The 26,945-nt window shown below is 39.0% G+C and overlaps 1 protein-coding gene across 4 annotated transcripts in view; it reads right to left on the reverse strand.

Moving 5' to 3' along the window:
* Nucleotides 1-25,694, reverse strand: part of LOC127653871 (PEX5-related protein-like) — a 155,923-nt gene extending 130,229 nt beyond the window's left edge. For all 4 annotated transcript variants that reach the window (XM_052140668.1, XM_052140672.1, XM_052140670.1 and 1 more), the window contains exon 1: nt 25,308-25,694. In XM_052140668.1, the coding sequence (XP_051996628.1) occupies nt 25,308-25,328 (21 nt within the window). In that variant the 5' untranslated portion in view covers nt 25,329-25,694. The remainder of the gene's footprint in view (nt 1-25,307) is intronic.
* Between the last annotated feature and the right edge of the window lie 1,251 nt (nt 25,695-26,945).

The following is a 26,945-nucleotide window of genomic DNA, read 5'->3' on the forward strand; positions in this document are numbered from 1 at the left end:
GTGGTAGTTCAATTTAATTGCCCTTGTAAATGTACTCATTGCTTCAGTTTGCATTATTGGTGTTATTTGCATGTTTATAGAGGTCTTATTGCCGGTTCCCTAAAACACTGTAAGGTAGCCAAGGATCTGCCTCATGTACTCCACTATGCAAAGAGAGATGAATTTCCATTTCTGAAATATTTTTTAAACATTACTTGGAGGCAAAGATTATGTTATTAATTAGAGGTGATGTTATCGATTTCTTAAATGGAATAGTACGCAGAAAATGTCTCTATTACCTGACAGAACTAGCTGGAATAGGTATCCAGAAATTACTTAGTTGTGATTTCTGTAAACATCAAACAAAAATGTGACTGGTCCAAGGGTCAGATTCTTTGTTTAGTCTATCAGGGGACTTCGAGACACTTTCTGTCTATTAATAATAGGTGTCTGGTTATCAGGAAGCTGAGAGTATAGTATTTAAAGTGGATCATTAAAGTCAAATGCTATATTCTGCTTTGTGAGAAGTTATCAGTTTGTCAGTATTTAATTTGTCCTGGAAGAATGCTTTTTCGCTAACGTTGCTCATAACAACTTTGACAAAATTGACGTGCTGCTGTTCTCCTACTCTGTTTCTGATTTCAACAGTCCAATGTGATCTCACAGGAAATCGTGCTCCTTCCAAATGTTCACGTACCCAGAAATTCATCCCATATTGCTAAAAAAAAAAAAAACATCCCCATAAGACATTTGTATCAATTCGACCGTTTTCACTATTCCCTTTGATAATACTTGTAGTGTGAGTTTCTCACACAATCTCTCAGACATGGGTTCTTGTCCTGTGGAAACCAGGAAGAACTTGTGTTCATTTCAAGAATGATGAGTGTGATTTTCGAGGTTGCATTTTTGATCCAAAATTAAAATTTTTAAAAGCTGGCAAGGAACATTAAAAAGATCACACCAGATCCTGCTGAGGGTCACAAGATCCATGCTTACCCGCATGACATAGACTTCCACCTAAATATGAGGCCTCAGATGTCTAACAGAGATACTTTATACCTACTATGGATAACATCCTGCCATAAGGTAAAAAGTTTTCTTGACAGACAATCAAACCATATAAAGTCTGACTACCAACATCTGAGAGATTCCCTGGTTAAAGAATTTTCAGCCCCACAGTCTGAACAAGAACTATTTCCCGCCCTGAACACCAAACAGGGACTAAAAGAAACCATACAAGCCTACTACCATAGACTACGTCAAGACTAATTCCAGTCTGAGATTGAAGAAGAACTAGACTTAAAAACATCTTCCTCTGAAACCTGCATCCCACGGTGAGATATCATCTAGGAGTCACGGCATGCCCTCGCACGATGACAGCTCAACAACTGCGTGACTCAGCACACAAGGCTTATGTGAAACAAAGAATGGCCTCGAAAAATGCCCACAAGGCATTGTCAGTCTCAAGCCTTACCTCTCAAGACCAAGGGCTGGCATCAGAAAGTATGTGGCATCACCGCAAAGCCAGTTTCTTCAGCATAGAGCGAAGTAAAACACATGGCGTTCAAGAGCATGACCCCCACATCCGTGCCAGACCCATACGCACGTCCAACCACTGGGAGAAACCGTGGAACAGACCATGTCCCTCAAGCATTCCAAAAGAAAGGACGACATGGGAGTCCAGATGGACACTTAAATGCAACCGACGACGAAAGCCATTGCAACACCATGCAGACAGACACAGAACTGAGCCTGCACATGAACACCGAACAAAGCCTACTCACAAACCAGATGAACCATCTCCAGAAAACTCACCAGAACTGCTGAAGCTACTCAAAGCATACTTCAAGCAGAATCCACACAAGTCCAGCCATAAAGACATTTCATACTCCTCCTGTCACACTCAGTGACAGGAATACAGGCGCCAGGCACAGAAGTGACCGACACAGCACCTGCTTATGGACTGAAAACCCATTAGTCTCAAACACATCCTAATTCAACATGACAGAAACTCAGTCATAACAGCTCATGAAGAGTTATATACATACATCAAGAACTGTGAGAAAGACTGTAATGAACTGTGGCTTCATCGGCACCCAGCCACCTAGGATCCAAATTAGCCAAGACACAAAACACCAATCTTCAAATGGGTCCACCGAAACTAAGTCGACAGAAACAAGCTCCAAGACCAGAAAAAGGGGGGAGTTTGAAATCGTCTGACAAAGGTTGAAACAGTCTGACACAGTTTACAACAGTCCCTTAATGCATCCAAACACTATAGAGAAATAACCAACTAGTTTCCTCCCAGACAAGGCACCCAACATTATTTAAGGTACTCAGAATCCCTAGCTACACTAAGTCCATACGAGGTCACACTAACCCCTCAACACTGGTTATGTTACCCACACATTATGATAAGAAACACACTCAAATAGGCAAAATGCTAAAGCTAATTACATTTAGCTAGCAAGAAAGTCAAGGGCATTATATCAGGATTGACTCCTTATGCTTTTTGTTCACGAGCCACCATGAATTCATAGAGCATTCAGAAAGCCTTGTGCGAATAACATATTTATCCATGATATGCCATGATATTGTGGACAAAGAAACCATCCCAATTAAAGTGAAGGAACTTAACGTGTTACACTAAACAATTAAACAATACAAACCTTCATGTTATGACTTAGCCTTCGGTACTTCCCGAGTGAAGAGTGTCAAACGAAACTCAATTCCCCTGGTTTTGAATGGGTACTCCTTCACCTTTGGTTCTGAATCGTGACAGAAACAAGGCGGAAGGAATTCACCTAACGGAACTGACTCTAATCGGTGTCATTTTACAAAACGATTGCTCGTTTTCACAATGATTCACCCCAATAAAAAACAAATTACCCTTTACAGGTTTCTGAACCACTTGAGATAATTAAGGATGACTCTAAAACACGAACAATTGTAGAAGAGTCCACGAGTACTGAACCATCCCAAGAATCCTCAATACTAGAACGCTTACTGAATAATTAATGATTCTGCACCAGTGCTTTAGCTTTGATGGAGGTGTTGGCTTGTTGTTTTTTGTGTTTGTCTTCTGCTTATTTTCCAGCGATTGTAGAGGATTGCTTCCGCCTCAAACGTCTTCAATCGAAAGGGGGATATGTTGGATTATACATGCAGAATAATTGAAATGACAAGATTTGAGTCTAGGATTTACCCTTTTAATCCTGGAATTCCTCGGCATCATAAAGTAAAGGACCAAGCCTCAACTTCCTACTGAAGGCCTGTCTTTGGACATTAAAATGTTCAAGACACTCTAAACATCCTAATTTAAAGCAAAAGTTTTATGGGTCAGAAAAGCCCCTCTGCACAACCTCCTGAACTTCCACACTGAGTTAAAGCAGACTTTTCCTTGAAAGGTTTCCAAAAGACCTCAGATTTGCATGACACGAAAACTAAGGCATTTCATAATAATCCAGGAACATTTTACACAAAGTCACAGTACTTTTCCGATTTTGCCTTCTAAAATGCACAGAATGCATTTAAATCCACGATTTATACTAGACCTAGTCTTGCTAGGTAATTCTGAAATTTTCTTTGAACTGTGGTAACTTGTATAAATGTCAAATGAATGATTCTAGACTGATGTACCTCTTTAAAAATGTGTGTAATGTTTTATCCGTGTGGTATAACCAAGGAATTAACCCGTATGATTTGTAAACAGGGATGTTCATGTATTGATAACTACACCTATAATATCCATTAATAAAATGTCATGTTTAGTATGCAAGCGTTCGCTGGCGTATGCAGAGTAAGCTGATGACAACGAATATTATGTCTCTTGTACCATTCTCAAGATATAAAAGTTAATGATTAAATATGCACTATTTTTGAGCAGGAGATTTGTAAGAATCTGAAACAAAGGACCATAAATCAACTGTCGGAAAAGACAGCCCAGTTGACCGTGTGACTCTGAAAAGTCACTTCTGATTGGCGCAGGACACCTTTGGGGATGCGGCCAATTTCAGTTCAAATATTTCCAAACAGGAAGAACACTTGCACTTCTCTCTTCTTCTGGTGGAGAATCTATTAAAACAAATAATCTAGTTATATGTCATTTATGTAATTTATAATGGTTGTCTAACGTGACTAATTCCATTATAAATTTCTTTACCTAATAATGTACAATAAGTCAATAAATAAAGAAAATGGTAGAATACATACAGATTGCTGCTTGTGCTATTACACATTTCAAATTTACCCGCCCCCTCCTAGATTTCATTGATTGTAAAATCATCAATGACTATGTCAAATCTGCCCAGCAATCACATAGTTGATACTTATTTTCTCAAGACCACTGAGTCCTGTGTCACAGTGTACCTATACTGTTGATTGTGGTTATCTTATGTTTGTTCAGAATGTAAGAATGCATTATGAACATCTATAATCCTAACCATTTAGAGCCTTTTAGGCTGAGTAGCCTGCCAGGAACAACTCTGAGCACTTTTACCCTTTCGCGATCTTGTGAGCTTGGGGCGGAGTGGCACGATTTGGGGCACCTTTCATCCATTATGAGTCAGGGGCAGGATGGCACAATTCGGGGCACCTTTCTCCCATCGTGATCTTGCGAGCTCTGTGCAGGGGCGATCGATCAGGTACCCTGTCATGTCGCCTATGCCAAGATCCATTACTGGATTTGCAATATCATGCTCAACAGCATTTCTCCACATGCCACTTCAAAGATATAAGATATGGATCCATATTTGTCTCTCCCAAAGTTTCCATTGCCAAAGCACATTCTTCCTGCCTTCCCTGAAGGCTGTCTTCAAATGACGCCTTCAAATTTGAGCTCATGAGTCCATTGTGGGCCCTGATGAATGCAGAGGGATTTTATCTGTAAACCAAACTTAGAGATGGATGAGGCACCACACAGGTAAGGTGATAACAGCCCTACTTCTTTCAATGAGTTCGAATTTGAAGCTCAAAGGAATTGTTTGCAAAACAAGCCTGCTCATTTAACTAGAGTTCCATATCCTAAGCTTTTGATAAAATTCTGGTGAACCTTTGTTATAGGGACAAGATGTGCAAATCTAGTCCCCCTTTTCCTTAGTAGTTCTTGCTCATTATTTATAGCCCTGCATGCCATCATATTTAAATTTATGATAATAAATAATAATAGTGAATTCTGATGCACTCAATAGCTGAGTTTCAATCCAAGTTGCAAATGTAATTCATGCAAAAAATAATTAAATAAATTTAAATCACAAAAACAATTTACGAATAAATCAGCGTTGGCATTCCGTGTTTTCAAGAGAACAAAATTCTTCACTTCTGAGGAAATTCGTGTAAAACAGATGAAAACGGAAGCTGGAGACATTGCGGAAGCCACAGTGGCTCATATGAAATAAACCACTTACTGTTTAAATTGCATAGAGTTTGCGAGTGATCTGCGGCATATGCCTTTAATCTGGGAGAAACAGCGTGTCAGACCACTCCGGGATGTAATAGTAGCCAGTCACTTTGATGACATGCTTTGGCATTTCAGAATGACCAGAGCAACATTTGAGATGCTATGCGATGATACTTTTCCCCTGGTTAGTCTGAGCATCAATTCAGTCACGACTTGTTGAGGAAAAGAGCACATGACATTTTTGATGCAAATATAGATTTTTTTTTTTTTTTTTGCCTGATAAAATAATTTCCATTGTAATTTATGTGCATGTCTTCTTACTGAATAAAAATTATCCAGCTCAATAAAGTGTGTGAGAATATTTTGTTTTATTTGGATCTTGGTGTTGCCATCCAGGACTTTTTATGCAATATCCCAAACATACGTGAATGTAAACCCAGCTATTGAGCCCTCAGTAAAAGACCTTATCTAACATATACTAGTGCACTCTGGGTTCATGCATTTCCAGTATTTGCAAAGCTTTTTATCACTATACTGAATTGAGCAAAATAAGCTTCTTAATGATGAAAGTCTTTCTCTAGCCTTGTAACCTTCCCCCTACCCATGAAATTTTAAATTTTCTTATTTATTATATATTCATTACCCTCTTATTTATGCATTACATAACAGCTTATGTGAACATCTCTTGTGTGAGACCTTTATCATTTATTTACTGTCTTTGCAGAAGTGACAGAGTCAGATAGACCATTGGGCAATAAAATTAGAAACAACTTGACAAAAGCTGCTCACACATGCTCTGGGGGATGGGTAAACAAGCACTATAACTTTTTCCACTTGGCTCTGGTCTGCTTCTCCTGACTTTTTTCTCACCGAAGTATTTCCTGCTGATTGTTTTCCCTGCTGGCCTTGAGTTTTGTCCTCTCAGATAATTGTCCATGAAAGATGTGACACACTCAGCCTAATGAGCTCGAACAGGTAAAGGACAATATAGTCCCTTGTTTTTTTATGCATCTTCTTTCAGGAATTCAGGATTCAGAGGTGAGTCAATGTTCCCTCTAGGATGCAAACTGAAATGTAATAGCAGCAGCTACGTCCTGCTCATCAGTGATATTACAATACCCCCTGTCAAGAATCACACATTGAGTGAGACAGATGGTCTATTGATTTTATTTGAAAGGCTGCCACATGTCCCTCTCTATTACAGTGTCCTTCTTCCAGACTTTATCAACAGGATTTCAATGCTCGACAAATTGATTCTGTAAGCTCTGTCAACAAAATCACACAGGAAGTCAGCACGTTGTTTCCAAGAGTTACAGTACCCAAGGATCAGCCGCATTATGCAGACGCACTGACAAGTGGCATCTCCTATCAGACATTTTTGCCTCGGCTCCAGTGTGTTTACCTTTCCCTGTGGTTTGAACGGAAGCGATTTAACATAATTAGAGACAATCATGATTTGGAGGTTGCATATCTGGAGAGTATCCAGATTTCCTTTAGCTGGATTGCATTTACACCTTACGCCTGTTTCACACATACTCCGTTTGCAGTGCGTATGCGGTGCGTATTTTTTTCCGTACCCATGTTAACAGGTTAGAGCTTTTACACTGCATGCGGATGCCTGCAATGTAAAAAAATGTTCATAACTGGACTAATGCTGTGTTTCATTTAAGTCAGATATTCCTACTTGACCTCTCCATTCTCCGACCATAATGGCATTCAATTACCAGAAGCTTGGAAAATGACGTGTAAGGAAAAAAAGGTTTGACTGTCACCAGAGATGTCTCCTAGCAACCCAATTGATAAACAATGCTGCAATGCAAGGGTGTACGATCAAAAGAGAGTATAATTTATAGGGATGTCTATAGGTATGATTTATAGGGATACCTGGATCGGTATCGGCTTCGATACTGACGTTTTTAGACTGATCAGATATCGGTCCGACGAGCCCGACCCAAATCCGATACTGTGTGTTAGTCATGTTCGTTACTGTCAAGCTCAAGAAATGACTGTTAAAACGGCATTAAAGCAGTTTGTATGACTCGTCCATTTTATTCAAAGCCACTTGAAGATGCGTGATAGCTCTGTGAATCGCAATAGGCTGTGTTTAATAAGTAAACATATAAAATGCATGCGCAGTTGCAGCACGTTATTGAATGGAGCTTCTCTGTTTACACACACCCGCGGCTATTTTTAGCCTTCACGCATGCACAATATTTGAGCACTACAAATGAACAACATCTCAGATGTAAACGCTTAGCAGTTCGGTTCACTTATAATATGGACTTAGAACGGCACCGGAGGTGCATTTTACCAGAATTTAAATAAGAAGCTAATTAAACTGTGAATAAAAAGCATGGGGGTTTAACCCTCTTGGGTCGACGGACACGCCGGCAAGTCCTGCTGGATGTTTCCATCATTACAGCGGAAACAACATAAAGTACTCCGTCATTTTGGGGCATACAGATAATTGTAAGACATCATTAGAAACTCTAAAGGGTCTACTTTTATTTGTGTACTCTCACAATAATAACAAAACCTTGTGCTTTTGTACAAAAAATAAAATAAAAAGGGTGAGCTTTCACCTTTTTATTACAAGCATATTTCTGAAACACTTCAAAATGTTTTACTGAAACTCCGCAAATACTTATCACACAAACATGAAACATATGTCTAAAGAAAGCCTAAAATGTCTACTTTTAAATAAAACAATTAAAATTTAAAACAAATATTCTCCTCCAATGTAATCTGTATGAAACAAAGTGATGTAAAATTTCTCCTGGCTCAGATAATTATCCCTAATGTGATCATACCCACGGGCAGAGGGCGCTATTAAAACGGAAATGTGCTGAGGCGATCAATGCAAGTGGTAAACGCCCCCAACTGTGCCTTAAAAACCATACAAAGGTGAGGAAACTCCTGAATAGTGACGAAGAGTTAACATTTTCCTCAAAAGAAGAGCGGGACTCCGATGAATGGTTTTATTTTGAAGAGAGACTTAAGTCATTTAGGTTTACTTACATATTAGTTGACATACTATTTTATATAAACATGTACATATTTTACTAGTGGGACTGTTTCCAGACTTGCCATCCAGGATTCAGAGTATTGAAATTTGAAATATGTCCTAATAAGCAAGTTTTAGTTAGATTTAAATGCTGTTTCTGCTAAAGCAGGTATTTAAATTGTATGCTGTATGATATAAATATGGTATGTAATATGATATAAAAATAATATGAATGTTCAGATTATATATTATCTAGTGTTTATGCTGCCTCATTATCATCAACAAAGCTTGTGCTTGCACATATTTGTTCAGGTTAAATGAGTAAAATGCACTTTAAATATGCCCATATTAAAAAACCAGCATATTATAATGATTTCTGAAGGATCATGTGACACTGAAGACTGCAGTAATGATGTTGAAAATTCAGCTTCGATCACAAATTGCATTTTACAATATATTCAAATAGAAAACTGTTCTTTTAAATTGTAAAAAGAGTTCACAATATCACTTTTTACTGTATTTTGGATCAAATAAATGCAGTCTTGGTGAGCAGAAGAGACTAAACAGTAGTGTAGGTCTAAAATTAAGTAAAGTCTTTATGTAAAGAAAATGTATAGTCAGATTACTTTTAACTTAAAACTTGATTTTGATCATTAAGTCTCCTCACATTTATTCTCTTTGTCACATTCCTCATTGATGGGCCCAGGCGAGGGGTCTTGTCTCCTCAAGTGTGAAATACAATCAATGTTCATGATAATCCATGCCTCCTCGCATATAACCTTTCTAACACTAAAAGTGTCTTACAAAAGTTAAATTACTATATTGTTTTGTATGAATGAATGATCAGGATGGTTTTCACATCATTGTGTAGCAAAAACTCTAGACTACAAGATCCAGTTCTCATAAGTCTTGTGGACAAATGTTGAGTATATGTTACATGGCCTTATTTCAATGACTACAATATTAGTTTTTTCAAAAACCACGCATAAACATTATTTTCTCAAAAATACAAACATGTACACACATGTTGCTCACATATTATTGCAGCCCAGTTTGTGCTGAATACAGTATTATCAGACTTTAGCCATTAATATGTTTTTAAGCAACTGAAAAAAGCACAAATGTCAAGGCATGTCAAAACTTCTCCAAGGCCCAAAACACCCTTAGACCCCAGAGGGTTAAAAGTTAAAGCTGTCATGGAGAGACTCACGGAGGCAGAGATATGAACTCAGTAACAGGGTTTATTGAGCAGAGGATTGAAACAGTGATGTAAACATTGTGAGTAAATCCAATTGAGCAGAGTGGCAAACAGCAGGTAAGTAATATCCAGACAGTGTATAGACACGATGAACAGATAACTCACAACAATTTTATGATACTTGCAGGCAATAATGAAGACACATGATTGACATAGTAGAACGTTCTGGAGTCTCAGAGATACTATCGATGAGAACAGGCAAAGTGTGTGTGGGTGAAAGTGAGGTATTTATGCAGTCTTTGATTAGCCACTAATGATATGCAGGTGCATGTAATCAGACCTCAGGAAGTGCTGTGATGGTAGTGATGAAACGTGCACAATTGAGATGTATTACTATTATAATAGATTACTATTATTATTATCATTTGTTTACAAATGATAATAATATTTAAGTTGAATGGGTTCCAAAAAGTGACTGTGTGAATGAAAATGGAGCTGATATCTTACAACTAAATTGAAAAAAGTCCAGATACAAGTAAAAAAAAAAGGTTTTGCCAAAATTTCTACAGATGACTTATACTGGAATTCTGTTCATTTTGCTGCTACATTATCCAAGTATACTAGTTAATAATAAAGTGTTTCTTAATAAGCTTTACATTTATATTTAATTAATGTGTAGTTAAAGGTTTGTGTTTCTTTACATATTAAAGAGTACACCCAATTATTTCCACACTAATGTAAAGATATTATAAACTGATTATGCAAAAACAACAACACTGGTATCGGATCGGGATCAGTATCGGCCAAAACTGAGATTTCCGTTATTGGATCGGATGTGGAAAAAGTGTTGTCGGGTCATCCCTAATAATTTACCATGTTTTATACACCTGTTTCGATGGGCAATTGTTAAACAAGCTTTAATATTATGTAATGTAGGAACTTTGTCTAATTATCCATATTATTTAATTAAATGTTTATCACACCTGGATGCCGACATGTTTGTGTGAGGTCACACACCTGCATCTCAGCGAAATTAGAACTTTAAAGTTTCCAAGTTGGAATTCTGACTTCAAGTGGCATTCAATTGCAATTTTCCCAGTAAGAAGTTGGAAAATCTGGTTTTCCTTGTTGAATGGAATGCAGCATAACCAGCGGACCAATCATTACATCTAAATGATGCTCTAGTCATCCTGAAAATATAAAGCCTGCAAAGAGTTTGCCGAGCAAATAAATTGAAGAAAAACTTAAATTGTGCCTGAGAGCAGGCTTATTGACACTTTTGGAAAATATCTTATAGAGCCACATGGCAAAGTCGTAAGGATGAGGAAAAGCACACACACATCAGCCATACAGCCATAGTGCTCCCTAGAGTGTTTTGTCTGTGTCCTCTAAACTGCGAGTATTTTATTAATAAAATGGTCACAGTGGAAACAATTTCTCCGGAATCAGCAATTTAGTCTTTTTAAACACATGGGATAGAAACGTGGCTTTATTTACACATTGTTTTTGCAATATTATGGTTTTTGGTATTATGGTATTATTAAATTCACAACTTGGATGGAAACATAGCTAGTGACTCATGTCAATGACTATCTTTATTCTGTGGAACACAGAGGATTTTGGGCAAAATGTTAGGGAATAGGATTAGTCAGAAAGTGTTTTTTTCTCATTCACCATTCACTTTCATTGCATCGTTTTTTCAATGAATGAATGTGATTAGCGAATGAGGCTGTCAGTCTTTAATATGCTCCCTAAAGTCACCACTGAAGAAAGACGGTTATACAGGATTGGAACAACATGAGTGAGGATTCGGAATGACAACAGAATTAAAATTTATGGTGAACAAACTCTTTTAAATGAACAACTGCCTGTCACATTTGTGTACTGTATGATGCTGCATTACAGGTCTGCTACCTTACATAACCATATTTTTTCATTACCATTTACATTTAGGAATAAAAAAGGTAACTATCTGTGTGTCTGATGCTCTACCTTAGTAACATGCAGCATACAAAAGAATTTCCTAACATCAAAATCTGTTCTTTTATCCAAAGTATTGATAAATTGCTGCTAATAGAATAGCCATAATCTTTAAAACACAACAGCTTCCTCTTAATACATTTTGTTTACATGCTGAAGGGTACACTGTTGACACAGTGGAATAGCTAGAATGTTGTATCCACAGCAATTAAGTAGTTTACAAGTGAACAAACTCTTTAGATCTCCACTAGGGTGTTGAACCTGTCTTCCTCTCATTTTCGTAGAAGTCGAAACCTCTGAGAGACATTTGAGCAGAACTGAAATCAAGGGAATTGTTGACAGTTGGCCACACTATTCTCTATAGACACTTTGTAGAAAGTGACCTGTTATCCTTTGGGAAGAGACAGATAAAGCAGAAAAAAACACTGATCTTTAAAGCATGTGAAATAAATTTAAATCAGGGCACTATTATAATTTGTTAGTAGGTATTTTATTTTCTTAATTTTTGGTAAAACCACTTATCTAGCCATGATTAGCTCACATAATTAATCTATGCTTATTACATTGTTATTCTATGGATAGAGACTCTAAATCTATCTGCCTTTTTCTTTCTCTGGCTAATCTATTGCAAGAGGCCCCGAAAGGTCATACTGAGACCCTCTCAGATAAATCAATAGCTGTCACAATTGTGGGGTCTCTAGTCCCTCATGCCTCTGTCTGCTGTAGTCTGGGCATGCATATTCACATGCAAAGTGGTGTCACAGAAGTATGTTTCAATAGGTTTTTTGAGCCAAACTCAAAAGGTGAGTGCCTAAGATGAACTGCTGTTCACCTCCTTGGCTTGAGCCACATGCACTTTCACTGTCAATGCCAGAGCTGCTAAAGGCAGCACGAAAGAACCAACAGAACCATGCTTGTTAACACGATCAAAGCAGCAGAAGAAAGCACATCATCTTGAGATACTGTACTACGCTGGGAAAAAGTCAAGGAGGACTGTAACTCCACATCCATGGGAAATCATAGAGAAAGCATTCACAAGGCAGAACTTCATCAAGGGATAATACACAAAACAACAGCTTTACAGAGAAGCTACATCTCATGCAGTCTTTTTTCAAGAAGTCCCCATTACTTAGAAAATGGAAAGATAACATTTCTGCATTTTTCACATTTTAATTTGATTTACAAAAAGCAGAAGAAGCTCAGAAGCTCACAGGCTCTGTTGAGGGTAATGTCAGATTGTTAGACTGCAGTACATCTGACTCTAAGTCAGCGAAAACATCTGATAACACCAACAAAATTATTATTAAGGAATAGATCAAGTAGAAAAAGATCCTTAAAGTAAATATTGCATGTTACCCCATTTTACAGCATATACCACCGTGTATGAAAGCTGAACATCAATGCAAGCAACTACAACTCCAGAGAACAGTGGACTCGTTTATGGAACTTATTTGCAAATTACAACCAGGATGTTGCAGGTACCCAATTTAGTTTGAAAGTTATGGGTATCTCTCAACCGAATTCGTATGGGAAATGTGCATACATACAGTAAATGGGGAAAAAACACCTCCTCCACAGTGCGACTGTGGAGCACCAAAACAAACAATTCATAACATTGCCAGTGAATGTCATCTGCAATTATATCAGAGGAATTGTGATGATTGCATGGAGACAGCGCTATCTGCGTTAAAATGGTCCAAGCAATTGGATATCCAAATATAATCATTATAAATATTTAGTGTATTGCCTTGTTCACCATACTTGACTTTCAGTAGTTCCTATTTTGATTCTTGATATATATTTCTACATGCCATTTTGGGGATTTTATGTGTTCATAAAATTTATTATACAATTATTTTTTACTGCATGTTAAGACATACACAAAAACATTGATGAAAGCTTTTAATTAATTTATAGAAGGAGGAACTTCTGAAACACAATTAGTAAATATAATTGAATATCACAATAACTTATCAGTTACATTTTTAGACATCAATGCAACTAAATTGGATTTTATAACAGGGTTTTTTTTTGTTTTTTGTAGGGAATCGGACACAAGGACCTTCTCAAGACTTACTACAAATAATGGCAATTTGAGCCACTGAGCAATGCAAAGATGCATGTTTAGAGACATCCATAAAATACTGAATATGCACAAGATGCCTCAGGTAATTAAAGTAATTGCGAAGGATGAGAGGCACTGGAGCTTTTTACTGGAGCTATCATAGGCAGGCAGTGCAGTGCAAGCAAGTGATAGCCACAGCGTAATATTATGGATACCGATAGCTGCCCTTGGACTATTTGTGATGACCATGTATGATAGTGAATTCAATGCACTACATTGCCTGCAATGTAATCTCTTATAGTCATATAGGTGTAAAGGGCAGGATTCACCCAATCAACTGGAGTTATTTATAGCATTTATAACACATGTTGTACATATAAGTCATGTGCTCAACAGTTGCTTTAAATAGGCAGTGTTGGAACAAGTAAAAGTACGGCTACTGAAGAAATAATAAATATGAGTAGAAGTATTGAGAAATATTTTGACTCAAGTAAGAGTAGATAAGTAGTTTGACAAAAAAAACACTCAAGAAATTATGTTACAAGTTACTTCATAAAAATTATATTATATATAGTATACACTCACCTAAAGGATTATTAGGAACACCTGTTCAATTTCTCATTAATGCAATTATCTAATCAACCAATCACATAGCAGTTGCTTCAATGCATTTAGGGGTGTGGTCCTGGTCAAGACAATCTCCTGAACTCCAAACTGAATGTCAGAATGGGAAAGAAAGGTGATTTAAGCCATTTTTAGCGTGGCATGGTTGTTGGTGCCAGACGGGCCGGTCTGAGTATTTCACAATCTCCTCAGTTACTGGGATTTTCACGCACAACCATTTCTAGGGTTTACAAAGAATGGTGTGAAAAGGGAAAAACATCCAGTATGCGGCAGTCCTGTGGGCGAAAATGCCTTGTTGATGCTAGAGGTCAGAGGAGAATGGGCCGACTGATTCAAGCTGATAGAAGAGCAACTTTGCCTGAAATAACCACTGCTACAACCGAGGTATGCAGCAAAGCATTTGTGAAGCAACAACACGCACAACCTTGAGGCGGATGGGCTACAACAACAAAAGACCCCACCGGGTACCACTCATCTCCACTACAAATAGGAAAAAGAGGCTACAATTTGCAAGAGCTCACCAAAATTTGACAGTTGAAGACTGGAAAAATGTTGCCTGGTCTGATGAGTCTCGATTTCTGTTGAGACATTCAGATGGTAGAGTCAGAATTTGGCATAAACAGAATGAGAACATGGATCCATCATGCCTTGTTACCACTGTGCAGGCTGGTGGTGGTGGTGGTGTAATGGTGTGGGGGATGTTTTCTTGGCACATTTTAGGCCCCTTAGTGCCAATTGGGCATCGTTTAAATGCCACGGCCTACCTGAGCATTGTTTCTGACCATGTCCATCCCTTTATGGCCACCATGTACTCATCCTCTGATGGCTACTTCCAGCAGGATAATGCACTATGTCACAAAGTTCGAATCATTTCAAATTGGTTTCTTGAACATGACAATGAGTTCACTGTACTAAAATGGCCCCCACAGTCACCAGATCTCAACCCAATAGAGCATCTTTGGGATGTGGTGGAATGGAAGCTTCGTGCCCTGGATGTGCATCCCACAAATCTCCATCAACTGCAAGATGCTATCCTATCAATATGGGCCAACATTTCTAAAGAATGCTTTCAGCACCTTGTTGAATCAATGCCACGTAGAATTAAGGCAGTTCTGAAGGCGAAAGGGGGTCAAACACAGTTTTAGTATGGTGTTCCTAATAATCCTTTAGGTGAGTGTATACGTTTCAATTTTTAGAACACAAAGACATTTTCTCCAAGGATGCATTAAATTGACAAAAATACTGCCAAAATCATTCACTGCAATGCATTACACTGTATTCATTTGTATTACAGTTTATAATAATTGTTTTAAGTGGTATTCAGTTCATTTTTTCTTTACCTGTTATGGCAATCCTATACTGTGTCACTGTCACGGAGCGCTCAGCTACGCCTCCCTCTGGTTTCATCCGCTCCCTCTCTCCGGAGTTTTAGAACTGCACTTCCCATCTTTCCCTCTGGTCATTATCTATCTCCATCCCTGCCTGATTTATCTGATTATCCTCATCACCGTCACCTGTTCATCATTATCTCCCCTATATCTGGACTGTCCCTTTCATTGTTACTTTGCGAAGTGTTGTTTTGCTCAGCTGACATTACCAAGCGTTATTCCCTGATCCCTGTTATTATCTGGACCTTAGATCTCTGCCTGGACTCTCGACTCTGTGAACCCTTGCTGCCTGCCCTGACCCTTGCCTGTGTCTGATTACGAGTACTGGATTGTCCCTTCATCAGAGCCTGTTTCTGTTTATGTCTGCTTCTCTCTGTTTGATCGCTTGTGTTAATAAACTACTGCAAATGGATCCAAATGCCTCTGCCTCTGCACTACAGAACACTTCGCCACCACAGGATCCAGCAGATTTGTTCCGCCTAGCCCACGAGGTTTCTTCACAAGCATCGGAGTTGGTTACACATCGTCAGCAGCTGGTTAAACTGACTACTCTCACTGAGGAACTAGTGAAATCTGTACGAGCACTCACCCCAGCCTCATGTTTCATCTCTAAACTCACTCATCTTGGAGATTTCGCTAAATTCAAATGGAGAGAGTGTCAAAACTAAAGCATTAATTGACTCAGGAGCGGCAGGGTGTTTTGTTGATCTTGCTTTTGCCAGAACTCATCGTCTTCCTCTCGTCTCTTGCGATCCCCGGATGGAAGTTGCAGCGCTGGATGGGCGCCCCCTGGGGACCGGGAGAGTACAGTATATCACACAACCCCTCATGCTTAACATCGGCTCTCAGCACACCGAAACTATACAACTGTTTACCATTAATTCACCTCTTCATCCAGTAATTCTAGGATTTCCCTGGTTGGAGAATCACAACCCCCAGATTTCCTGGTCAGAGAGGAGGATTTCACAGTGGTCTCCCCGTTGTCAGAGGAACTGCGCACCCACTGTCCAAGGTCCTGAAGCATGCCTTGTTTCATCTACGGAATCGAATCTTCATAAGGTATCGGCAGTTTATCATGATTTAAGCCGGGCATTCAGCGAGAGAGAAGCTGATCAGCTACCACCAAATCGAGCGGGCGACTGTGCCATTGAACTTCTACCTGGGGCTGTACCACCTCGCGGGAGAGTTTACCCGTTATCTCAGCCCGAGACTGAGTCCATGCAGGCTTACATCGACGAGCAACTATCCAAGGGCTTCATTACTACCTCTACATCCCCTGTTTCAGCTGGATTCTTTTTCGTGAGGAAGAGGGACGGTGGTCTCCGGCCGTGCATTGACTTTCGGGGCTTGAATGAGGTGACTGTGAAATATCGATATCCTCTGCCGTTAGTTCCTGCTGCCTTGGAGATGCTTCGCACAACCCGGTACTTCACCAAGCTGGATCTACGGAATGCTTATAACCTGATACGCATACGCAAGGGTGACGAGTGGAAGACAGCATTTTCTACTACTTCCGGCCACTATGAATATCGGGTTATGCCGTTCGGACTTTCCAATAGCCCCTCCGTGTTCCAGGCTTTTGTCAACGAGATATTTTGAGACCTGCTTAACTGAAACATCATAGTTTACATGGATGACATCTTGGTCTATTCTGAGACCCTCGAAGCGCATGTTAGGGATGTGCGAGCCGTCCTGAAACGCTTAATTGACAATCAGCTATACGCCAAGATTCAGAAATGCGAGTTTCATCAGACCCGAATCTCTTTCCTGGGCTACATTATCAGCGCCGAAGGGGTTCTTATGGATGATAGCAAGGTCCAAGCTGTGGTCAATTGGCCTCAACCCTCATCTGTGAAGGAGTTGCAACGCTTTCTGGGGTTTGCCAACTTTTACCGCAGATTTATACGGAATTTCAGCATTATCGTGGCTCCCCTCACATCCCTTCTCCGGGGGGGGGAGGAAGTTCAGGTGGTCTCCCGAGTGCACTTCAGCGTTTGAACGGCTGAAAGAGAAATTTACCACAGCTCCCATTCTTCACCACCCTAATCCTGAGAGTGAGTTTATCGTGGAGGTGGATGCTTCTAACACAGGAGTGGGTGCGATTCTTTCACAACGCCATGGCAACCCGGCCAAAATGTTCCCCTGTGCGTTTCATTCTCGCAAGCTCGATTCAGCAGAACGTAATTATGATGTGGGCGATCGTGAACTCCTGGCCATGAAGGCAGCCTTTAAAGAGTGGAGGCACTGGTTGGAGGGCGCGCGTCAGCCTTTCACTGTCCTCACGGACCACAGGAATCTGGAATACATCAGATCCGCCAAGCGTTTGAATGCGCGTCAAGCTCGCTGGTCTCTGTTCTTTTCCAGATTTAACTTCAAGATCACTTACAGACCGGGGTCTAAGAACAGGAAGGCTGACGCTCTCTCTCGTCTGTTTGATAGTCCCCACGAACCATCCAAACCTGAGTCTATTCTTCCCTCCACGCTAATTGTGGCCCCCGTGCAATGGGATATAATTGCTGAGGTAACTGCTTCACAGCAAGGTCACACTGCCCCGCCAGAATGCCCTGCAGATCGCCTCTATGTTCCTCTCGAGCTTCGCCATCGTGTCCTCCAATGGGTTCACTGCTTTCCCAGTGCGGGACATCCTGGTATCACGGCTACCACTCAGCTCGTCTCCAACCGTTTCTGGTGGCCTACTTTGCAAGCCGACGTCATCACTCTCATCCACCAATGCGTTATTTGCAATACCGTCAAATCCTCTCATCTCAAGCCTGCTGGTCTTTTACAACCTCTGCCTGTTCCTCAGCGCCCCTGGTCCCACATTGCCGTGGACTTCGTCACTGATCTGCCCCAGTCCCAGGGGTTCACTACCATTCTATCGGTAGTTGATCGCTTTTCCAAGTCGTGCCGCTTTATTCCAATGACTGGATTGCCTACCACCCTTCAAACAGCTGAGGCCCTCATGAATCATGTGTTTCGTCTCTTCGGACTTCCAGGTGACATTGTTTCTGACCGCGGTCCCCAGTTCACATCTAGAGTCTGGAAAGAGCTCTGCACCAAACTAAACATCAACGTAAGCCTCACATCGGGTTACCACCCTCAGGCCAACGGTCAGGTGGAGCGGCTCAACCAGGATCTCATCCGTTTTCTGCGCACCTATTGTCACCAGAATCAGCACGACTGGAGTCGCTTCTTGGTCTGGGCAGAGTACGCCCAAAATTCTCTGTTGAAACCAGCTACAGGATTAACCCCATTTCAATGTGTTCTAGGCTTTCAACCCCTGCTCTTCCCATGGGCTGGAGAACCATCCGATCTCCCCGCAGTGGACGTGTGGCTACGGCGCAGCGAGGCTACCTGGGACTCCGCCCACATCCACTTGCAGCGCGCTATCCGCCACTATCAGCAGCACGCAGATCGGAGAAGGCGCAGCGGACCTCAATACAGGCCTGGCCAGTGGGTGTGGCTCTCCACCAGGGATCTCCGTCTTAAGCTTCCCTGCAGAAAACTTTCTCCTCGGTTCATCGGGCCATTCAAAATTCTCCGCCAGATCACTCCTGTCTCTTTTCGTTTGGCACTTCCAGCTCATTACCGCATCTCACCCACTTTTCATGTGCTCTTTTCAGACCTGCTACTACTCCCAGGAGAGAGTAGTAGCAGGTGTCCCTGCCCCAGTGCAGGCGCCTCCCATTGAGGTTGGCGGCGCAGAGGCGTACCGGGTGCGAATGGTCCTGGATTCCAGACGCCGCGGCGGGGTACTACAGTATCTCATTGACTGGGAGGGATACGGTCCCGAAGAACGCTCCTGGGTTAGGTCTCAGGATATTCTAGACCCCTCGTTACTCTCCACTTTCCATCGAGACCACCCAGATCGACCCGCACCAAGACCCCGTGGAAGACCCCGTCGTCGGTCAGGTCCTCGCTTCCGGAGCCGCTCGCGGGGGGGGGCTCTGTCATGGAGCGCTCCGCTACGCCTCCCTCTGGTTTCATCCGCTCCCTCTCTCCGGAGTTTTAGAACTGCACTTCCCATCTTTCCCTCTGGTCATTATCTATCTCCATCCCTGCCTGATTTATCTGATTATCCTCATCACCGTAACCTGTTCATCATTATCTCCCCTATATCTGGACTGTCCCTTTCATTGTTACTTTGCGAAGTGTTGTTTTGCTCAGCTGACATTACCAAGCGTTATTCCCTGATCCCTGTTATTATCTGGACCTTAGATCTCTGCCTGGACTCTCGACTCTGTGAACCCTTGCTGCCTGCCCTGACCCTTGCCTGTGTCTGATTACAAGTACTGGATTGTCCCTTCATCAGAGCCTGTTGCTGTTTATGTCTGCTTCTCTCTGTTTGATCGCTTGTGTTAATAAACTACTGCAAATGGATCCAAACGCCTCTGCCTCTGCACTACAGTCACCTATTCCTTACAAAAGCATTCTTAAGTGCTAATTTGGTACTCAAGAGAATGTTCTTATTATTAGAACAACTGAAAATGGTTGCGTTACATGAGGAAATCACAATACAGTGGAATTTTTCCCCATTTGCTGAAGTATTGAGGTCTTACAAGTTGCTTTACACTTGCAAGTCAAATTGTGGTTTTAAAAATAGGCAAAAAGTAACACATTTCTCCTGAAATTAAATTTTCTCCTAAAGTCTATTGTTTTAGAGAGATGAAGTTTCAGAAACATACTCCTCACAGGTCATAAACTAGCAACTTCTAAATGCCAAAGACCTGCCCTGCAAGAGGATTTTTGGACAAACAGAATATTTTAAGAATACAATATTTATTTAAATAGAAATAACAATTTGTAACATTCTAAATTGTCTCTAAACTACATAATGTGCGTTATGAATGAAACACATTCCTATTTCTGGTTTATTCTCATTCACGTATGTCCAAGTATTTTGGCTAATAAGTTAACATACTGTACAAAACTAATATAATGCAATATAGAGGAGGACATTTATCCTCTATGATATTGCAGCAATTATCCAGATATGGAATGAGTTTATTAAGCAAACTGTTATCAACTCCTACATGCCAACTGAATAAAATAAGGCAAAAATAAACTTTTCACACAGTGTTAAGTGAGAGATATGATTGATTCAAACACTAAAAGTGGATGTTCTGTATATGTATTATTGTACTGCAGTTGTAATAATAAAGTCTTAATTAACATTATGGTTATTTAACATGTTGAGATATTATTATTAAGTAAATTGTAGCATTTGGTTACATTATGTTTTGTGATTTCTCATACATTCCTTATATAACATCCATTCATTGCTCACTTTTGGCCTCAAGTGGGTAAGGCTTTTCAGAGAGATAAACAGCAGCACAGGGAACGGAAGTAAAGTACAGCACCATGAGCAAGAGTGTTAACCGCTAGAACAGTTTTTTAGAACAAGAAGGGCAAACTGTTACGGATTTTAATGGAGAAGCGGAGAGTGATGTGTGAGGAACCCCACATATATCAAACTACATTGTGTTAATGTTTGGCAGAGTTAAAACATTGCCTACCTTAAAAACAAGTGAAGTTTGATCAGTGGTTAAATGTGTTCAGGCGGTGCCCTCGTACCTGAATAAATGGCTCCTTTCCAGAATAAAATTAAATATGCAGAAAATCACAGTATTACAGTTCTTGTATAGTGACAGGGCACAATTCATTTTAATTTATAAACAGATTTAGTGCTTAAAACTTGACGATTTCTTCTTCCCAAAAAACTTCCAAAAATTCTGAAATATTATGTTAGTTTTTTTTTGTACTTTGTAATTGTGGTGAAAAATAACTGTGGCGATTTTGAATACTTCATTTTTAATCAACTCAAGTAAAAGTAAAAGTACTATTATTATTTATACTTTAAAAAATTGGAAAAATTTGATAAATGTACTCAAGTAAAATTAAACTATTTTTATATTTATCTACAGTACTATCAATGCACAGCAGTCTGTCACTGGAGACTTTATGTTTTTATTAATGAACAGGCATGATCAAACGAGTTGTCATGTCATCACAATATAAAAGACTCTTTCTTTATTCTTAAGGTACGGTGTTTTGAATAACATTACCAAATCCTATTGTGTTGTTTAGGTGGATCAGGAGAATTCACTCCCTGCCCCTGCATGAGAAATTAAGAAAATGATCAGTAAGAAATATTGATTTCTAATGCCCCCTAGTGAGGTAAGAGACTGGTGTTTAATACAGCAGAGCTGCTCAGAAAAAGTCTACATGGTAAAACTTTCAAATTCAAGTTTAATTTTAATGGTAAAAACCAGCGATGCATAAACATCCATAAATTGGTTGATGTGATAGCTTCAAACAATGCTAACTTCCTTGCATACATATGAAGATGTACAACATATTGTTGCATAGAAAATGCACCATTTGCTTTTAGCCCTTCAGGCAGCCTTAGTGCTTTTGTGTGTAAGCAAGCATAATGTGCATAATGCATATTATTTGCCTATAATGTAAATTAAAACACATGTGCACAGGAGCAGGGGTGAAAATTTCATCAAAATGTTGGGGGGGACAATAAACATAACAATTCTCAAGAGCAATTTTTGAAGGGGACACCAAGGGGTTTTTTGTTGTTGCCCCGTTTGCATTTGTATTATTTTATTTCTTAAACAATTATTTTAAGAATATATCATTATATTATTTACAATACAATATTTTAATGATAATTTAGGGGGGGACAACCCTCAGATGGGGGGGGGGGTCCTGACCCCCCCGCGATTTCCGCCTATGCACAGGAGAGATCCTCAGCTGTTAAATGAATTTACACAACCGTTGGAGCAAAACATTAAAAACCATAAAATCTAATCTGAGAAAGCTTCAAGGGAGAATGAACTATCACTGTCAAGATAAGTGTGTCTGTTTAGGGGGAGGGGCTGAAGAGAGCACTGTGAAGGACATAAAAACATCTGCTTTGCACAGAGAGAACATTTCCTCTTAAATTACTTCCTTACCTGACAGGGAAAATGTGATATCTTACTCTCCCTAACTCCTAAAAGCCTGAAATAAAATCCTCTATCATGATGAGTACAGTAGGCCATATGAGACTCTTATCAAGTGTCAGATTACATTTGTGCTGAAAACACATCTATTTTCTATTTTCATTTATAACACAACAGAACAAGTAGTGATAAACCTTTGAAGACCATCATTTGACCAAATCCCAGATTCAGTTTTTTTCAGGCTATACTGGTAAAGTGGGACACTTATTGTCAGAATGGGAAACTTATTTTTTCCACTCTTAAACAAGCTAGACAGGGGCCTGCACTTGAATATAGTTTATTGTAACGTATTTTGTTTGTAACCTAGGTTTACATAAATTAAAGAATTATTTAAAGTAAAAAATATCCATTTGAGAAATCAACTTGAATGAAAAAAGTTTAGAATCCTCCTTAAAATATCAATTAATATAATCCATTTGTAATGTTTTTAAATATTACATAAACAATAAACAGTAAAAATTCCTTCTGAAAAAAATTCTAATTTTACTTGCAACAGTTGCCCGAAGATAAATATAAAAGCTCAGAAAGCATGCACAAGACAAAGATGCAGATGCACAACTAAAACAAATCAAAAAGTGGGAAAATATAATACATTCATTTGTATTTCATAAGTATGCTACATAAAGATAAGAATATGATCAAGAGAACAAATTAAAATAATGACATATTTTAAGTTTTATTAACTTTTGTTAAACATTACACAATTCGATTTGATGGAATTTTCTTATTAAATTGAAATGCGTAAATCTTAAAAAAAATAATTTTTTGGAGTGTTTCTTACTTTGGCAATATGCCTCAGATAAAATGGGACAGAGGAAAATGTATTCTATAGAAAATGTCTCCCTTTGCCCCACTTTATCCATATTCACCCTACTCTGATGTTATGTTCCACACAGCATAATTTTTAATACATATTATGTATTTGTTCGCTTTACATACACAATGTATGTGCATTTGTATAAAATGGTGGCCAATCTAAAGAACATCATGGTACATAATACAAAGACAAATCCAATCACAAACTAAGGGATCTGAAGGTAACTAAAGACACATCTGTAGCAGACCATAGAGACAGGGGTATCAAAAAGCTACTCTGTTTTCCCAGGAAGCTGTAGCAGACCTCATCCATTATTCAAGAGCTAAATTACTTTGAAGTTGTAAGACTTAGTAAGTAAAACGCTAAAACGCAAAATGCTTTTGTTCAGCAGTTGCATAATTAAGAGATTTTCATAAAACTTAGATAGAGGTACACTACAGCACAGGATTATAATGTTGCACATACGTAGACTGATTTATGGATTTTGCATAGACTTTCTCAAAAGTTCATCTGTTTAGGCCTATTTATTATTCCCTAAATTACTAAAAAAGGTAATCCACTATGGGTGATGCTACAAATGAGTGCACAATTGAGTGAAAAATATCTTTGAAGAGCAAAACAAAGCAGAAGAGAAACATGGTGCCAAGGTTTTGTAGCTGGAAAACTATTTTGTTTTTTCTTTTTTCAAATAGCTCATTTTATTGTTTAAATTGACCAACTGGCATCTGTGATTGTCATGTTCGCTAGAGATGAACTGCAGTGATCTAATACTGTGTTTGTTTGATTTATGGAACACAAGTTTGCAGCTCCATTACACAAGTAAAATAATATGACTTACCATATTAAAGGGAGCATATTTTCCATTAAAGGGAAAGTTCACAACAGAAATTATAATTCTCTCATCATTTACTCACCCTCATGCAATCCCAGATGTGTATGACTTTCTTTCTTCTGCAGAACACAAACAAAGGTTTTAAAAGAATAGTTCAGCTCTGTAGGTCTGCATAATGCAAGAAAAATAAATATGTACCAACATTTTGAAGTTTCAAAGGGAACTTAAAGGCAGCATAAAAGTAATTACTACGACTCCAGTGGTTATTTCCATGTCATCAGAAGTAATATGATAGGTGTGGGTGAGAAATAGTTAAATATTGAAGTCCTTTTTTTACTATAAATTCTCCTCCCTGCCCAGTAAGTGGCGATATGCACAAAGAATGTTAATTGCCAAAAACAAACGAAGAAGAATGTGCTAATGGACATGAGATTGATTGTAAAAAAAGGGACTTAAATACTGTTTCTCACCCACACTTATATCACTTCTAAAGATCTGGATTTAACACTGGAGATGACATTTATGCTGACTTTATGTGCTTTTGGAGCTTTACGATTTTGCTAACCATTTACTTGCATTGTATGGATCATCAGAGCTGAGATATTCTTCTAAAAATCTTGTGTTCATCAGAAGAAAGAAAGTCATACACATCTTGGAAGGCATGAGGGTTGGAAGGCATGATTAAATCATGGGAGTATTTTTATTTTTGGGTGCACTATTCCTTTAACATCTTATCTTAAGAAATTAAAATGAAACATCATCCACATGCACACTGAAAGACTCTTCTGGACTGGAACAAGTTAACTCAATAAAGCTTTGACACATTATTTGCAAGTATTGTTTTCTTAATAATTTGCCAAAATGTATATTCAGCTATGTTTCAGTGCAAGTGGTGAACTACAACAATAGCCACAATAATAGCAATCACATGTAAAAAAATAAAAAAATAAAATTATATATATATATATATTTAAAATACAAAGAACGTCTTAAATGAACAGAGTCTTACCTGTAAATGCCCCTGGTACATATTTAGTGAAGGTCCCAGACTATGGATCTCAGTCAGATGAACGCTAAGAATGTGATGACAGTGGTAATGTTTCTACGTGCAAGAGTGTTCGTTAACTACTGGAAAGAACTGCTCTTGAGATTGAGTCCAGACAAGGAAGCCGTTACAGCTGCCTTTGAATCAAGTGCTGACATTACGAGCACACCATCGCTTTCGACATCAATGTACTTCATAAGAGCGGAGGAGCCTACAGCGCTGCTGGTTGAAAGCTTCAGTGTCTTCACCAACTTGCTCAGGCGCGCGATAGATGCGCTGAACGCTCGAAGTTGAACAACATGCCTACGTCATTACCGCTGACCCTGTGTGTCTCTGAAGTTATTATGATTCTTCAGCAATTCATCCGTCCTTTATCAGACTCTCTCTCGTTGTCGATTGTTCCACTCCTCCTCTCCACAGACCAACAAGGCGGAGTCGGTTCCGTCATTCACAGAAGCATCGCTGAACGCACAGATGCCCAGTCCAGGTGTTCACGGCGTTTTAATGTGTTCTTGAGCGCTGTTCGGCGTTATATAAGTGTTGTGACCAAAACAAATAAATTCCACGGTTATAGACTGTACTCATCTAGTGGACTGTGCAAGATGAGCAAGAAGTCGCCACTTAGGCTACGTTTGTTAACATAATTGCCTTTCTTCTTAAAGTAGGACATGAGGTGAAGAAATGTGGCAGACAACACCATAAGGTGCCGTTAAGTACGAACGCGTCCGTGCAGTTAAAATGTTAGATGCTGCGCAACGACTAGAACAGAACGCAGGTTTCTCGATATCGCGTTTTAAAAGTGTTGAAGCTCGTTTTAATTTGACACGGCGTCTAAAAAACGCGACACTTCTGTGTAAGAAAAAAAAAAAGAACAGAAAAAACCCAAAGTAACGGTCTAAGACGTCCGTTTAGCGCATGTTTAGTACGTAGAAAAACGATTAAAAACCAGACGGCGGCAAAAAGCGCGTTTAGCGTGAACTATGCAGTTTAAATGGATTTATGAACCTCGCGACTTTTAGTAAGGCATTGATGAAGTGCATTAATCCACAAATAAATGGAAAAGTCACCTTTTCTTTTTCATAAATGAAGAATGTTAAACAAGAAATCATATTTAAATGCATGTTTTTACAACACAAGAATGTCTTTGGCTTCCGAAAATCCTGAAAGCATCATAAACACTCACAAAAATACTTCAGCCAATTTTTTTTAAATGTATGCATTTTCATAATAAAATTTCATCAAATTGAATTGTGTATAATTTAACTAAATTCAATTAATAAATCATGATTCTATTTAATTCAATTTACCCATTTAATTTGGGCAAAGATTACACAATTCAATTTGATGGAATTTTGTTATGAATTCGAAATGTGTAAATCTGAAAATATATGCAAAAGACAAATGTAGTGAACAATGCACACATTTTTGGCAAATCTAAATGTTTTCATTAATTGTTTTAGATTTCAGTTTCTTTGCTTTCAGGCGCAGATCCAGATTTGTGAGGAAGCTATGGTGAAGCCACTAGTGATTAATGAATATGAAATCACTTCTCATAGAAAAGTTCTAAAAAATGCAATATTTTATGATCAGTGAGACATATGC

This window comes from Xyrauchen texanus, chromosome 13, assembly GCF_025860055.1.
Source record: "Xyrauchen texanus isolate HMW12.3.18 chromosome 13, RBS_HiC_50CHRs, whole genome shotgun sequence".
NCBI classification, from domain to species: Eukaryota; Metazoa; Chordata; class Actinopteri; order Cypriniformes; family Catostomidae; genus Xyrauchen; species Xyrauchen texanus.